This window comes from Branchiostoma floridae, chromosome 2 (assembly GCF_000003815.2).
Source record: "Branchiostoma floridae strain S238N-H82 chromosome 2, Bfl_VNyyK, whole genome shotgun sequence".
In the NCBI taxonomy this organism is placed as follows: domain Eukaryota; kingdom Metazoa; phylum Chordata; class Leptocardii; order Amphioxiformes; family Branchiostomatidae; genus Branchiostoma; species Branchiostoma floridae.
This window is the reverse complement of record NC_049980.1, coordinates 5,469,004-5,484,934: the sequence shown is the minus strand read 5'-3', so window position 1 is coordinate 5,484,934 and position 15,931 is coordinate 5,469,004. Positions and strand designations below refer to the sequence as shown.

The 15,931-nt window shown below is 42.0% G+C and overlaps 2 protein-coding genes and 1 long non-coding RNA gene across 3 annotated transcripts in view; all 3 read left to right on the top strand.

Moving 5' to 3' along the window:
- The window catches only part of LOC118431613 (cartilage matrix protein-like), a gene marked incomplete in the record, with an annotated part of 24,193 nt that extends 10,774 nt beyond the window's left edge, over positions 1 to 13,419 (top strand). The window contains 4 exon segments of the mRNA XM_035842858.1: positions 11,362 to 11,940; positions 12,409 to 12,525; positions 13,033 to 13,209; positions 13,382 to 13,419. Of these exon segments, the coding sequence (XP_035698751.1) occupies positions 11,362 to 11,940; positions 12,409 to 12,525; positions 13,033 to 13,209; positions 13,382 to 13,419 (911 nt within the window).
- On the top strand, positions 2,648 to 6,341 carry LOC118409476. The gene is made up of 3 exons (XR_004830446.1): positions 2,648 to 2,910; positions 5,220 to 5,295; positions 6,176 to 6,341. It is a non-coding gene; the product is annotated as an uncharacterized LOC118409476 (long non-coding RNA).
- A 1,595-nt stretch (positions 13,420 to 15,014) lies between the features above and the next one.
- Positions 15,015 to 15,931, top strand: part of LOC118431602 (CUB and sushi domain-containing protein 3-like) — a 32,453-nt gene continuing 31,536 nt past the window's right edge. The window contains exon 1 of the mRNA XM_035842847.1: positions 15,015 to 15,210. Within this exon, the coding sequence (XP_035698740.1) occupies positions 15,015 to 15,210 (196 nt within the window). The remainder of the gene's footprint in view (positions 15,211 to 15,931) is intronic.

Here is a 15,931-nt window from a genome sequence, read left to right as displayed (position 1 = left end):
GTCCGAATTCAATGTGTTGTCCACCAAAGGGAAAGCCCGGGGCCGAAGACAAGCCTGAGTCGATCCTCTGTGTGGGGGGTAATGTGGTAGGCATAATGAAAACAGACCCGAAACCTACATGTTGAAGAGTATGGCTAATGAGCATAGAGAAAATATGACAAAATAGAGGGCCCGAGAAAACCGGCCTGAGTCAAACATGGAGACTATGTTACGCAAGCGAAAAACCATCGCGTTGATAAGACCGGCTGACGGAAATTGAGGTATGTGAGAGAAGAAGGTCACAATGGGTAACAGTCTTACCCCCGATTAATACTAATAATAGGATTCTTTCTACGACCGACACAAACCCAATAAGTGACGGAAGTGAAAGAAATAAACAGTCGCTAGACATTTCAGGGACTTAAGTTTTTTTTTTTTTTTTAGTTCTAACCGCTACGGGTTAAACCCACCACGAATAATAGGTACAGTTCAGATGGTAACGTTTCGAAATGTATAAAGTGTCGGCAAATGAAATCCACGTACAGGCTTTGAGCATTTGATGTCAGCTCATTATGACAATAAATGTAGTTTCTATAGAGCTGCTCTTGAGAAGAAAGGCTGCAGACACACCGCCGTGATCCAGGCCCCCAACGAAGCATTCCCCTGCAACCGTTGTGAACGGGTGTGTCTGTCCCGCATGCATAGGACTGACTAGCCATCAGCGAGCATGTGGCCGACGAACCCCCTAGAGAATGGTCTTCGTTCGCGAAGTCCAGCTAAGAAAAAAAGAGTTTCTATAGCTATATCCTCCTCCGACATTTCAATCTGTTTATGCCACTAACTATTAAAGCACCTTCTCCAATTCACTTTATATGTGAAGCGTAGAGTAGAGTTAAAACTGTTTTTAATATCCGTCGGTACTTCGGAAAAAGACATGCTGGGCAAACAGAAACCTACAGAAACTAGTCGGAAACGCTTCACAAATAATCTCCAAGCGGGGATTGGGTCGGAGTATAGAAGCCGCTGCCTGCGAAATCCCGACCACCACTTCTACCCAACATCTGCTTGAAGAATAAAATCTTGTAAGTCAGGCCGGGGTCATAACGGGGTCATCGACGGGGTGTCGAACTGGGGGATAGTGGAACAGTCCAGATATAAAGCTTGTCCTGTGTGGGGTCCAGGGGTTTTTCTAGAAAAAATTAGTATGAGGGAGCTTGGTCAGTGTGGCGAGGGAGCGGAGCGACCAAGCGGGGGGTTGGTGCGGAAGGGTGGTTTCCCCCCTTCCGCTGTGCGAAGCCTTTGAAAATATGAGGTAAAAATGGGACATTTTGAGGCTACTTCAAGGGGAAAATCATACCTTGAATGTGTGTTTGTCCTTACCATGTAAAACTACAAGAAGGCATATTTTGTAGCCTGTAAGATACAATTAACACAATGAAAAAACTGGCTAAACTTGTTACATTTTTGTAGTTCTTTTGGATTGTGCAACACCTTCAAAGGCTATTCTTCTTTCTCAATATCAACATTTAGCACTTAATAAGAATGTTTCTCAATATTAACATTTGTATACAAATTTTAAAATAGTCAAAAGATTTATATACAAGTCAAGTCAAGTTTTTTATATAAACCAACTTTTCTTTTATCTATATAAACTGAATTTAACTTTGCAAACTATCCACAAATCACCCTTTATATGTGCACATGTTTTAAGAATTAATGATAAATCTAAACCCTATGTTATGAGAAGAAATAGTTTGGTTTGTTAATGTGATATAGCTAGCCACAATAAGCTTACACCATTCTTATGCATGGCTATCATAAGCAACCATTTATTTTATTTTTGCATACTATTTGCTTTTTCTCCCAAGGCAACAGTCACACTACATTCTGTACCACTATGTTGAGCCTTATATGTTATATGCAAATAAAATATTCATTTTGTACAGCTAAATCGTCAACAAATGTTTTGTTACAATGTTGTGAGAAACTGCAGACTTGATCTGTTATATTCACACTTTTTCAAGTTTGCTACAATCTCTGCTGTATCAGTGTGTCACAGGGATATCATGTTTCACATCAAAAGTGTTGTAGCCAGTGTGTGGAGTCAGGTAGGTGGGGCCAGACAGAAAGGGGAGGAGCTAACATTTTATTTACAATATTTTGATGTGATAGTTAGTATAGATTACTATGTTTTTAGCTACTTTTGTCTAGTGATTTACCCATCTGAATTTAATGTGCAATATGGATTCAAATATTTCCAAGAAAGGATGTTTAATTTACAGTCCATGAAAAAGATGTTTTCCCTGTTACTACTTAAAATGAACTCTTCCAACCTCCCATGAACTTATCAATGAGAACGTGGGCATGCTGCTGTGTGCTTTACTCAAAGCCAGAAATTGTTATTTTTGTGGTTTTATTAATATGTTTTGGGATATTTTGAGAGTAATGAAGCTTGTAATAATAAGATACATTATTGTATGTTGTTTTTGTTACATGTTCACTGGAAAAAGGATCAGTTTGAAACAGACTGCATGTTGTGAATATGGTAAAGTAATGCTACATTGAAAGAGAAAGTACAATCGGTAATTTGAGTAAGGGGGCGCACGTAGATAGTATCGGGGCGCGGCGCCCCCGTTCCCCGGTTTAAAAAAAGCCCTGGCCGGTCCACTACTTTTCTCACAGTCAAAACAGTTATGTTGATTCGACTTAAACTTATTTCGTGACATTCTGCAGTCTCTTCGTGAGTTACATCATGGCAACGGACAAAGGATGGCCTCCCTTGAACGGACAGACTTTCACGTGGCTGTAACAAATATGGTGAAATGATCGATCAACGTGGAAGAGCGGGCGCCTCGTTTATGGAAAATAACAACTGAACAGACCGCGGTACACGCCTGCCTTTCCGACTGGATAGCTCCCCAATGTTCTTTGGTATGTAGAACTTCATTCTGAAATGATACAGTGTACCACTCGAAGTGTACCACCCGAAGTATAACACTTGGGGACCTGTTCTTTGGGGAGGCGATACTGTTATTGTTTAATAGGCGGGAGGGGGGCTTGTCGAGTTGAGTAGCCGTAGATCTCTACAAGGTCTTACAAGGCATGTAGGAGCTTCTTGTTTTATAGACGGTCTCTCATCAGTTGATTGTCGCTGTTGGTCTTTGTGGGTTTTCTTGTACTGTAGTTGTAGAGTGCGGGGTATGATTCCATTTGCTCGTGGAATCTTGACTTGTAAATTATGTAATCTAACTTCAGATGAACCTCTATAAAATATTATATATGCGGGCATCTGGAAGTGTTTTGGTACCACAGATAAAATCTAGTAATAGATCTAGCACAATAGTTGGTTAGGGCGACTCTTCATTAACGATATAGTTTTCGTTTAAGCTACGTAGTTCTGAAATAAATCACGATTCAAGCACATGGCAATTTACTTGAATTTTCAATCCTGGTCTGGTGTCGATACAACCAGGTTTAGCACAGGGCTCGAGGGACGTCCCGTTGGTACTGTATGTACCAGTCACGGGTCACGTGGCTAGGATGCCTGGCTGAGTCATCTTCTCGCCTGCCAAGAAATTGTAATCTCCAAGCAGATCCACGGTTGCGTAATATAGTATCAAACCCACCGTAGGATCTGCATCCATTCGGTTTCCGGTGCCCGTTTGATTCCCCTTGACCGGCTATACTCCTTGGCCAGCTTTGATACTATCTTATGGCACCGTAGGATCTGCTTGGAGATTAAAGAAATTGAAAGATTTAGCTATCGCCTAGTATAAACAAGTCTCCTCTCCAAGCAGAGGTTAGACAGATAAGACTCCGGCTGCTTTTTGACGTTTTTTTTTTTAAATCTCCAACCAGATCCACGGTGCGTAATGTATAGTATCAAACTTCCCGTGCCGGTGCCCGTTTGACTCCCTTAGCCGGCTGTACTCCCTGGCCAGCTTTGATACTATCTTATGGCACCGTAGGATCTGCTTGGAGATTAGTTTTTTTTTTGTCATTTTCATCGGGCTTTCTGATGTCTCCCGGCCTAGGCCGCGAGGCATAAAGAAAGGAAACGGTATATAATAGAAAGCCCGGGAAAATGCCTAAGCCATAGAAACGTAAAAAAAAAACATCCGGAACCTAACCTCTGCTTGGATAGTAAAAGAAGTTAAGCTTTCCCACGCGTACGGTTCCCCTATTTGGCCATGTTCGATTTCATGTCGGAGCCTAACGGACCTTCACATGGTGTTGGTATAACTCTATGTGAGTTTTGTATGCAGTAGACCGATGTATTTCTCGTGAAATGCAGAGGGAATACCCGCGAAATCTAGCCTGCTATCTTTTTCTTCTCGTTTCATAAAATACTTTTGCTGACCGTTTTCAATTTGTGAGTCGCTATACACAAGCGACCAGTTCGTACAGTCTTCGTCGGGAAGCCCGATACAGGGTAGCCTGGATACCAGTCCCTCGCTCTAAACTATAGCCCTTTCGCGCTAATCTATAGTCCTTGCGCCAGAGAACGATAGAAGCCCCAGTCTTTATTTGCACCCAGAGGTAATTGGCACCCGGAGAGATAACCAGGGCCCGCGTACTGTGTTCTGAGAGTATGTTACCTACGGTCACTGGTTTTTAATTGCAATACAGCTCTATCGCAGTAATAGGTCGAATGGTTTTTAATTTTGGATTCAAAATAGTTCCTTTGTCGCCTAATGTGCCTTCAACGTTTTCCGATCATTTGGTAATATGGGTACATTAAGGTGTAGTGTATAGAACCAAAACAATGACATATTTTTTATTCATTTGTGTGTTGAGCTTTTACCTTTTTGACGAGATTGTTGCCATTACCTTCATTACATACTATAGGAGCAAGGTTTTGAGCTATGTTACGCAATCTGCTACAAATTATTCCAATAAGGCAAACCTAACTTTTTTTTCAAAAAGAATGGCTTATTCAGCTTAACGTGCCAAGAGAGCTATGGTGAGCTGATGTTGAGAGGTCCTGTTCAATTACTATTCCTTTCCTACTATTGGTCACTCGGTGGTCAACGGTCAACATTTGCACTTTCTGCATGCAGGTCGTTTGATAAGCAATTGGAGGGCTGTTTCAGACCGCTTCTTTCTTTTCAGATTTTGTCTGATGTAATGGGACCTTAGGAGTTAACAGAAATGGCGACTTGTTATGAAAACACATTGTTAGAAGCGCCACGGATTTTATGGACTTACTGTATCCATGTTCTCACCACAATCTTATCCAGGTCCGTTATGAGACATCTTCTGATCCCTTAGAGTCAGCGAAAGTCGTCTGGAAAGCTGTCTAATGGGAGGAATGGGGTAAGATCTTTACCAAGACCACAGTTAATAAAATTATGCATAGACTAGATAGAAGGCGACTTTGACCATTCTCTATTCCATGAACTGTCATAGCCTCTTAACTATTCATATCCATTGTTTCTTTAGTTCAATGTTTCCTGCGATCGTGCCGTTCCTTTGCTAGTATCATATAGTAGTAATAGTTTGACAGTGTGCAAATGCACAATATATTTTTCATGCATATGGCTCTGCCTAGCAATGCAAGGTTTTGAATTGTCTTTATTACATTGTTACAGCGTGAAATGTGCGTTGCTTTAAACAAAATCAAGTCATTACTTTTGTTGATCCCTTCATTAATAATAAATTAATATCCGTAAAGACAGATTCCAATCTTTCTGAACCTGCAGTTTACGGGTAACACTTAGTTGTCTAAGACATGTCAGTTTACTCAAGAGATTGTCAAGAAAATAGGGTAGCTGAACAAATATTTACCGTCTGTACATCAGAGAAAAAATGAAATCACTTACTCATGCATCTATGTAGCAAATCCCTATTCTACTTTCTGACCGAATTAAGAGAAGTAACAGTTTCTTTTGACTGTTTTGATCAAATGTTTCTAAGGAACATGTCTCCTGCCTGCTCCACATCTTAATTCCTTTTGTCGGATATGCTTTTGTGACTGCTTTCCTCAGCTGTCAATCTGTGAATTTGAGCCCTTCTGGCATATAAGTAGTCCACTGTTGTATGTATATTATGTATGTATTTATGTCATACTGTACAATATGCAATGTATGCATACACGTGTCTGTGTCTGCTTCACACCTTACCTTAGGCTTTCTATTTATTTTATGTGTGGGTTGCAGTGTCATTCTTCATCCATTCATTCATTCATTGGCTACAGGTTGCTGCTCAGAGAATACCACGGATGGAAAGGACTAGGAGAGGTATACGTAGTGAGCAAGTATGGTCTAGTTTCGCTCGCGCTGATGGAAGAAGCAGCTGCAAGATGTAGCCAGAATTGAGAGCGTACCGAAGGGCATGGAATTTGAACATAACAGTAGATTCACAAGACACTGGCTGCAACCAGGATTAACCACTGATCGACTGAACCATATCCAACTTACAAGTTTATTTGTTTATTAAGATTCAACACAGAAGTGTAAGGGGCGAGGGAACAGGTAATGGCACCTTTGCCGGCCCTCGCCCCGACTTAAAAATACAAGTGTGATTCAGCTAACGAAATATAGAAACGGTCCATTACTTTTATGTAGAACGCAGTTTTGAGTGTAATCATTAGTTTCATGTGTTAGACGAACACAAACTGTTTTAACGTTTCCTTTAATCATCCTTTACTCCTGGGGTGGCTGGAAAGTTAAGAAATCGGCCAAATAGACGGATAACATGCAAGAGGGGTTTGTCCGTTATAGGAGTACATTTTGCTCAGGTCGGCAAACTGTAAACCTTTAGCGGACTAACTCCTCCGACATAATATCTGTCTATTAGGCCTATTTCTCTTTCCAGCCGCTTTTAGTAGTCACAGCTTATAAATGCACCACGTATTTACTGATAGCGTCTACGAAAATTATCATCCTTTGATATTGCCAAGAAGAGTAAGATATGTATTGTCTGCTTTTCAACACACCTTGTCATGTATGTATGAAAGGAATACGCCTACCTTGTGAAAGATATCGATGTAGTTCAAAATTGATCATCATAATTCAAGGAGCTAAGTATCATAAACAGGTATGATTGATGACTACGCTGTAACGTCTTATTCAATTGAGTAGTTCTTTTGTGATCCATTGAACAGGTTGACAAAATATTTGTGCAAAATCTACTTGTCATGTACTTTTATTTTCCCTAGTAGGGGCAGTCGCCCCATACTGGCCCACCACGGGCGATTGTCCTGTCAGGGCGATCGCCCCCAGGTACTGCAAGGACTGACAGGGCGATCGCCCCCAAATCCTGACAGGGCGATCGCCCCCAAGCCCTGGCAGGGCGATCGCCCCCAAGCACTGACAGGGCAATCGCCCCCCAAGTTCTGATCACAGGGCGATCGCCCCAAGCACTGACAGGGTGATCGCCCCCAAGTCCTGACAGGGCGATCGCCCCCAAGTCTTCTTCACTCTGATGAAATCAAGACGAGATGACTGGACAATTCAGACTTTGTACAGGGCAATCGCCCCCACAAGTCAATATTCCTGGGACTTGAGTCTCTTCAAATATTGCATTCCAATCCAAAATGACTTGATTTTCAAAGAAATTCAGACTTCGTTTTCTGATTATCACGTCGAAAAAAAAGGAATAAAATAGATTTTCCTTTATTATTTTGGATTCTGTTGAGTCATAAATCTTTTTCTTACGATTTTTTCTGCTAGTTTTTTTAATGCTGCAACGTAACTTTTATGGACTATTTGCGGAGCTATCATACTCTGCCCCCCCCCACACACACAATAGAAGGCGCAGAAAAAGCATATGATAGCTTCGTAAATTCATACAGTAGACAAAATATGTCACTTTCAAAGGTCAACATTCAATGCGTTCGTTGGGGGCAAATATAACGTGCTGTCTGGGGGAGAAGAGAGCGATGTTTTCTTGAGATAGAAAGACCGAGGCATATTCAAAATGGCAACATGATTAATAAAGTCCTGTCTGATAATCTCTCAAGTGGCCCTTTGTATATCTTCTATCTATCTGTCTCTCTCCCTCTCTCTGTGTCACACACACGTACACATACACACAGACACACACGCACACGCACACACACACACACACACACACACACACACACACACACACACACACACACACACACACACACACACACACACACACACCTCACCCCCCCACTCACACACACACATACAGACTCTGTCTCTCTCCTTCCTCCCTACCCCCCTCCCTCCCTATATCCTCTCGCACGACCTATTTGACCGCGCCCGTAATTGTATTAGCACGCTTTATCGACATCGTGGTGTTTTTTTAGTAGTTGATAGGGTATAAAGAGCTTTTCTCGAAAGAGCTTTTCTCGGGTTCGAATCCGAGGGGATGCACTTTCCTTTTGATTTCTATATTTACAATTTATTATGATACTGTGGAATATTTGTATTCAAAACGTTGCTCTTCTAAGTCCCCCTAAAAGTTATAAACCGCCCGGATATGGTAAGCGAGACTACTCCCCAAGCAGAGGTTAGGCTCCGACTGTTTTTTCGACGTTTTTGTTTTTATCGGGCTTTTTATTTTGTACTGAAATATTGGTGTCTCCTGGTCTAGACACATCAAGATTTTAGTACAAAATAGAAAGTCGGATAAAAACGGCTAAAAATGCAAAAAATATAGCCTGAGTCTAACTTCTGCTTGGAGAGTAATGGGGACGACCGTTCGAATAAATAGACAAAAGTTTACGATATGGAAAATTTCGTTGCCGCCCCAGTGGGGGTATAATGACGTAGAAAAGATGAATCAGTACCTGTGAACGCTGAGCACTACGGTATGTTAAACTATCTGTAGTTACACCCAACTCAAATAACCATTTTAATGCACTACCAGGTCAAGCATAATGACCAATTTCGTTGTTGAATACTTCTGTAAATGGTAGACGAGCTTAACACATTGCTGGGTCAGACAACAAAAGACAACAACAAAGACAGTGTTTGGCCGAAAACCCAGTATTTCTTGGTTCGAATCCGTTGGTATGGCACCGCGTATTGCCCTTGGGTACTTAACGTTTATTTTTCCTTATCTTTGCTCAGTTAGTTCCTAGTTTAGGGCCGTATCTTTGACGATTAGAACGACCGCGGTATTCAAAATGTCAACATGATTGAAAAAGTTCTGTTAGCTCTCAAGTGACCCTTTGTATACCTTCTCCTCTCTCTCTCTCTCTCTCTCTTACACACACACACACACACACACACACATTGATCGTAAACAATTAAATTAAAGAATTATTTCAGTGTACAACCTATGACTATATGAAGTGGAGGTCCCATATACGTATTTGAGGAGAGCCACACCTCGCTTACACGTATCACTCCCTGGCATTATAATCTATCAACTGATCATCCGGGTCCTGGTGGGAAAGGCGCTGATGACGTCATCGCAATGAAATCTTCCCCCAGATGGTACACATACATGAACTCCAATGACCTGTTAAACTATTGTGAATTGGGTGTGCAGAATGTTAAAATTTCTAAGTTGTTACTCAGCTCAGCTCAGACACTGTCTCCCATGTTAATCACTAAAAATTGATTGGTCTATTGATTGTTGAATATTAATTTCTTTGTCATTATGGCCATCCCGGTTGTAAACAATAATTATGTATGTTCAAAGCATAAACGTTACGTTGATTTAGTAGTATATGATATTTGCGTTGACCTCTGACCACCGCTTTGTTCCTGTGTTGTCATTTTTTGGTAAAACTAAATTACGTACATGTGTTGCTTATTCTAGTTTCCCCAGTTGACGTATTTTGTTCATTGATAATAATGTCAAGGACTCTGAAAGGAAAGAAGAAAGAGTAGTGGTTTACATGTGTATCACTATTTGATAATATAATCAACCAGAACTAAAAAGGCTACTAAGAGAGGCAATGGTATTAGCCAAGGGGCAAAAGTAATATAAAAAGATAACAATGCCTTGACATGCAAATGTTTATATCTTACCTTCAAATATTCAAGATCCTTGTATTCTCATAGTTTTTTTTTTTAATAAACGTTGACTTTATATCACTTTTTTATGTTAAAGGGACACATAACGTCAGGAAGGGTATGGTTTTTCATTATTTGATGTATCAATGTATACATTATCAGAACACGTTTTGTAGAGTTTCATTTGTGGTGAAGTATAGTACGCGACGTGTTTGTAAACAATTCATAACACACACTAAACCCATACAGACCCTACACATGTATTTCCTATACGCATATACACTGCCTTTATGGAGAATATTTTTGACATAAATGAGGGACAATAAGAACACCAGGAGGAGCAATTCTTCATAAAACATTTAAGAACACGTAACAAGAGTTTTCCTTATCGACGTCACTGAAATAAATTTGTAGCCTACCTTTCGTCAGGCGGTGGAAAGGACATTGTATTCAGCATTGGGCTAAGATTGATTAATATAATTCGGGTAGAACTGGGGAGTGGACTCTAAATGCTTTTTGATGCGCAAGGTTCTAATGATATTTGTGTGTGGTGGAATATTGATTTATTTTCAAAAATGTGATGCTATATGAATTCTTTACTTTATAGAATTAATATAAACCAAAAAGAACTTTGTTCTGGATTTAGGGCTCCTTCATGGGAAGTTATAAGTTCATAAGTTTATCGTGACTTATACTTCATACGTCATAGCCTATACGTCATGATCTAGAATGATCTTAAGAGCGTGGTACACAGTCACCCACTGAATATCATAATGTGGTCATGGCGATGTAAAACACTGTTCTCTCGTATTAATTCCTGTCTAATTACATATTAAATACTAATCATCTTTCATCACTTTTTGTTTTCAGTCGTTGGACAGCAGACGCCGTCTCCAACAGGTAACGGAATTTAGATTCACCTACCGCAATTTTTGTCATGGTATGTCGGAGTGTAGAATGGTAAATATAGGATCATCCACAAAGATAAGATTGGTGTTGTATCACTCAAAACCATAAAAACAATAATGTGGACATTTAACATTCAATACCTGTAAATTGATAAAGAATTGATTTTATGAAATTTCTGATTTTTCATTTGCATGAAGATGACTTTTAATACCTACGTAACCAATGATGAATGCACGTAAATGAATCATTCCGATAAAACTGATCGAAAATCACATTTCAAAGTTTGTATTAGGTCTCAAATACATGCCTAAAATCATTTCTATCAGGTTGGTATAATATAGAAGTGTAAAAAAAGTCTTATTCTTAACCAGTGGTTCTTATATGCTTACGTTTCGATGCCTATCAGACATCTTCTATCTCTCGTACTGCATCTCGCCGCCAAATGAAGCCGATGTAGGTGGCGCTTTTGCGGCTAGAACACAATCCTAAACGTGACTAAGTTCTCAAATACGTCTCGTATCTGCTGTTTCAGGTCAATGCGCCCAGCATGTAGACATTGTCTTCCTGGTAGACAGCTCGGAAAGCGTGAGGGCTGGTGGATTCGAGACGTCGAAGGACTTCGTCATCGAAGTGACCAGCAACTTCGAATTTGCTCAAGACGCCACGAGGGTTGGAGTAGTCACCTTCAGCGACAGCGGCGCGGAAGTGACCCATGTCCGCCTCAACGAGTTCGACAACAGGAACGATTTCGATACGGCCGTGAGGAACATCGACTACGACAGAGGCAGAACGTACACAGGAGAAGCCCTGGACTACGTTCGCACCAACTCCTTCACCCAAGCCAACGGCGCTAGAGACAACGTCCTTCCGATTCTAGTCGTCCTCACGGACGATGACCCCCATGATGAAGTAGCAGCTCCAGCAGAGAGACTGAGGCAACAAGGTGTAACGGTGTTTGCGATTGGCGTTGGGCACCGTTTGGACATCACCGACCAAACACTGTTGGACATTGCAGGCGACCAGGACAGGGTATTTAGGGTGGATGATTACGGGGCTCTCGCGGAAGCCATAAACGATCACGCGCAACGGATTGGACAGTCCATCTGCGACAGTAAGTTTGAATTCTCCGTTTGGTTTTCCCAGGGTTAGGTTTTCAATATAGTCTCAAAAACATTGTAGAAATTGACCATATACGTCAAAGGACTAAGCCAGCTATGGAAGCAAAATTTTGCAAGGTTGAAAGATGTTCTCCGATGGCCGGCTTACTGGCCTCTGGCATATTATTTCCTGTCAGTTTCTCCCCACCTCTACTTTATTTTCCATTAACCCACGGGGGCTGGTAAATGCTAAACTTTCTCACTTCATTTATCTATATACAGTACGTATACGTAGTTGACAATATCTTTTTTTCATCAAATATGTTGCAGTTTTTACGGAGTCTTCTTTTGCCCATTTCTACTTTTTTTCAGTAACCTACGGATGCCTTCATTTGTCTGTATATAGTAGTCGACAATATATATTTTAATCAAATGTGTCTAATATTGAACTAAATCAAATTTCATTATGCACCTTAATGCAGGTAGCGACTTGTGCGACCCCTCCCCGTGCGATGCCATGGCCACTTGCACTGTCCTCGGCCGAACATTTCAGTGTGCCTGCGTCACCGGGTTCGTGGGAGACGGTCTGACTTGTCGAGGTGAGTCGCAATGTTGGACCTACTCGTAATCAATTACTTCGTCCTATAAGGATAAAGCAAGTAAATCTTATGGATGACATCAGCGCGCTCATTGATTTCAGAAAAAAAATCCTCTTCGGGGGTGGTCAGATAGGCATGTTGTGTTGAAGCCTAACAACTATACTTGTAGAAGTGACACTAGGGAGGTAGCCATGGCTTAAGTTGCAGAAGTGAAACTTGCTGGATAGTTGTAAAATAGAAAGTTGATGGATACTTACGTGACAAAGACACCATAAAAAGTGACTACAAACAAAATCTCCGTTTACGAAGTCCGAGGTAACAATATGTGGTATCTGATAGCCCGACATATGGATTGCCTCCATGATATTGGCTACAATGCTTGCAGTAAATAGTACGAATGGTACTTGGTCAAAACATTAAGACCCGTTTTGCTTGGAACTTATACCTGGCGTACAGCGAGCTGATTCTCAGCTTTTGCTTAAATAAATGTTTTTTTTGTCGTTCTAGTTGTCACATGTCCGATCCGGGCGGCTCCAGCAGATGGCACTGTGGATCCAAGCGGTGCCAACACTTACCAGGACGTGGTGCAGTTTGACTGTAACCAGGGGTACCGACTCGTCGGTGACTCCTCAGCTACCTGCCAAGCCGACGGCGCATGGAGCCACCCCGTACCAACTTGTCAAGGTAACGTTAAATGTGATAAAGTTTTCCAGTGTTTGGGAAGAGCCACATATTACGCACGTTAGAGAACCCACCACACCTTTCGAAAAACGGTAGGGCATGCCCCGGTGTGCGATGGTGCAAATCCTTCCGTCTGGAGTTGGTGACTTATTTCAAATCACCCAAATGGCCTCAGGTCTGGTGTACTTCCGTCTCGTATCAGCCACTCGGTGATTTACATCGTTCACTCGGACGGGAGACCTGGCTTTGAACAGCTAGAAGAAATGGAATACCGTAAGGGGCGGTATAACCCCAACGGTGCTGTAATACACCGTATGACTATGACTTACTGAAAGTTTTCCAACACAAAATAGAAATGAAAGAATTTATCGATCAAATGTGTTTTACGTCGTACGTGCCTACAATTTAGTGGACATAAGTCTATAATAATTGGGATATGGCCACTGTATTCATAGTAAAATATTAGATATCTAATTATAGTATATTTCACTATTACAGCCATACCATGCCCGGCGTTGACGGCCCCAACTAACGGAGCGCTGAATCCTGCCGGACCGTACTCCTACCCGAACCAGGTTACAGTCACCTGTAACTCGGGATACCAACTGAACGGAGTCTCTTCTCTGACATGCCAAGCTGACGGAACATGGAGCGACCCTGTCCCAACATGCGAACGTAAGATGAGCTTGACACTAAGTGATACTAACTATTTATTGTAAAATATGTTTTGACACGCAGACACTTAAGCCTAGCTTACATATAGCCGGAATTTGATTTCCGACTCTCCCCCGACTAGGAGGTAAGGAGTGATTTGGATGCTAAGTCGGCTGTAGTTGGCTGGTGGTCGGCTCAATCGGCTGGCGGTCGGCTCAGTCGGCTGGTGTTCGGCTGCGCTATCCGAATGCCTTGAAATGTTAAGAAGTGATAAGAAGTCTATGATAAGGAGGATGGCCACAGTAGACATCTACTATCGGACTTTGATAGTAAACACGTGAAAGACAACCATCGGACGTCACTCTATGTATATATATATACGTATGTTAAGTAAAAATATTAGATATCTGAACATAGATATTTTACCACTACAGCGAGACCATGCCCGGCGTTGACGGCCCCCACTAACGGAGCGCTGAGTCCCACTGGATCATACTCGTACCCGGCCCAGGTTACAGTCACCTGTAACTCGGGATACAACCTGAACGGAGTCTCTCCTGTTACGTGCCAAGCTGACGGAACATGGAGCAACCCTGTTGGAACATGCGAACGTAAGATGCGTTTGACAATTATTGTTACTAGCAATTCGTAGCTTGCTGTTGCCATGAACTTAATTCATTGTTAAAAGTTTCGAGCAAAATTAATTTTAGCAAAGGTCGTCAAGGTTGTTTTTTTTCTAACATGAGTCATTCAGAGGTTCTACTTGAGCAAAGGTCAATATATCGTTGAGGGTTTCTGATCAAGAGTGTTTATTAAACATTTCAGGCATACAATGCCCCGTGTTGACGGCCCCAACTAACGGAGCGCGGGCACCACCAACCGGTTCAAACTCCTACCAGGACAGGATCACGTTCACCTGTAACTCTGGATATGTACTGAACGGCGATTCTCCTTTGACGTGCCAAGCTGACGGAACATGGAACAACCCTGTTCCAACATGCGAACGTAAGACGGGTTACATATGTTCCTAAGAAAGAAGTATCCATCGTGGAATTGTAACCTTAGAATACAGTTTTAGGAATTAAGTATCAATTTAAAGAAAGTAGTTGCTCCACTTTCAGTATTAAAACAACACTACACAGGAATAAATCAAAATGTTATTGACAATTTCAGCCAGAGGATGTCCAGCGTTGACGGCCCCAACTAACGGAGCACTGAATCCTTCTGGACCATACGCCTACCCAAACCAGGTTACAGTCACCTGTAACTCGGGATACCAGCTGAACGGAGTCTCTCCTGTGACGTGCCAAGCTGACGGAACATGGAGCAATCCTGTTGGAACATGCGAACGTAAGATGCGAGGCTGATAATGATTGATATCACCAATTCCTAGCGTACAGTTGCCATGAACTCATTCTTACAAGCTCCGTCCAAGATTGATCTAGCAAGGGTCGTTCATCCTCCTACGAATTCGAAGGGACATCAAACAGCCAAACCTGTCAGCCTGTCTGGATGTACCCTGCTCTTTCAACCGCCACTCCTAATTCCTGTGGACGCCCCCCCCCCCCCCAACCAGCTGTCAGCCAATCAGAGAATAGGCCTTTCAGTTTTCAAAAGGGGTCTCGCGTATATAAGGGTAATCTCATTAATATTTATAAGCAGGGCGGTCAGGAACTAAGAGTGACGGTTGAAATAGCAGGGTACACACAGACAGGCGGTTTGGCTGTTGGATGTCCCTGCGAGGGAGGATGGGGTCCCCATGTTTAGCATTTCTAGCATGATCTCTTTACAGGTTATACGACATTAATTTTGACTTTAGGCTATTTCTAAGTAGCTTTAAGTTCCTGACCAAGGCTGTTTTACCATTTCAGGTAGGCAATGCCCCGTGTTGACGGCCCCAACCAACGGAGCCCGGGTACCACCAACCGGTTCAAACTTGTACCAGGACAGGATCACGTTCACCTGTAACTCGGGATACGTACTGAACGGCGATTCTCCTTTGACGTGCCAAGCCGACGGAACATGGAGCAACCCTGTGCCAACATGCACACGTAAGACACGTCTGCATACT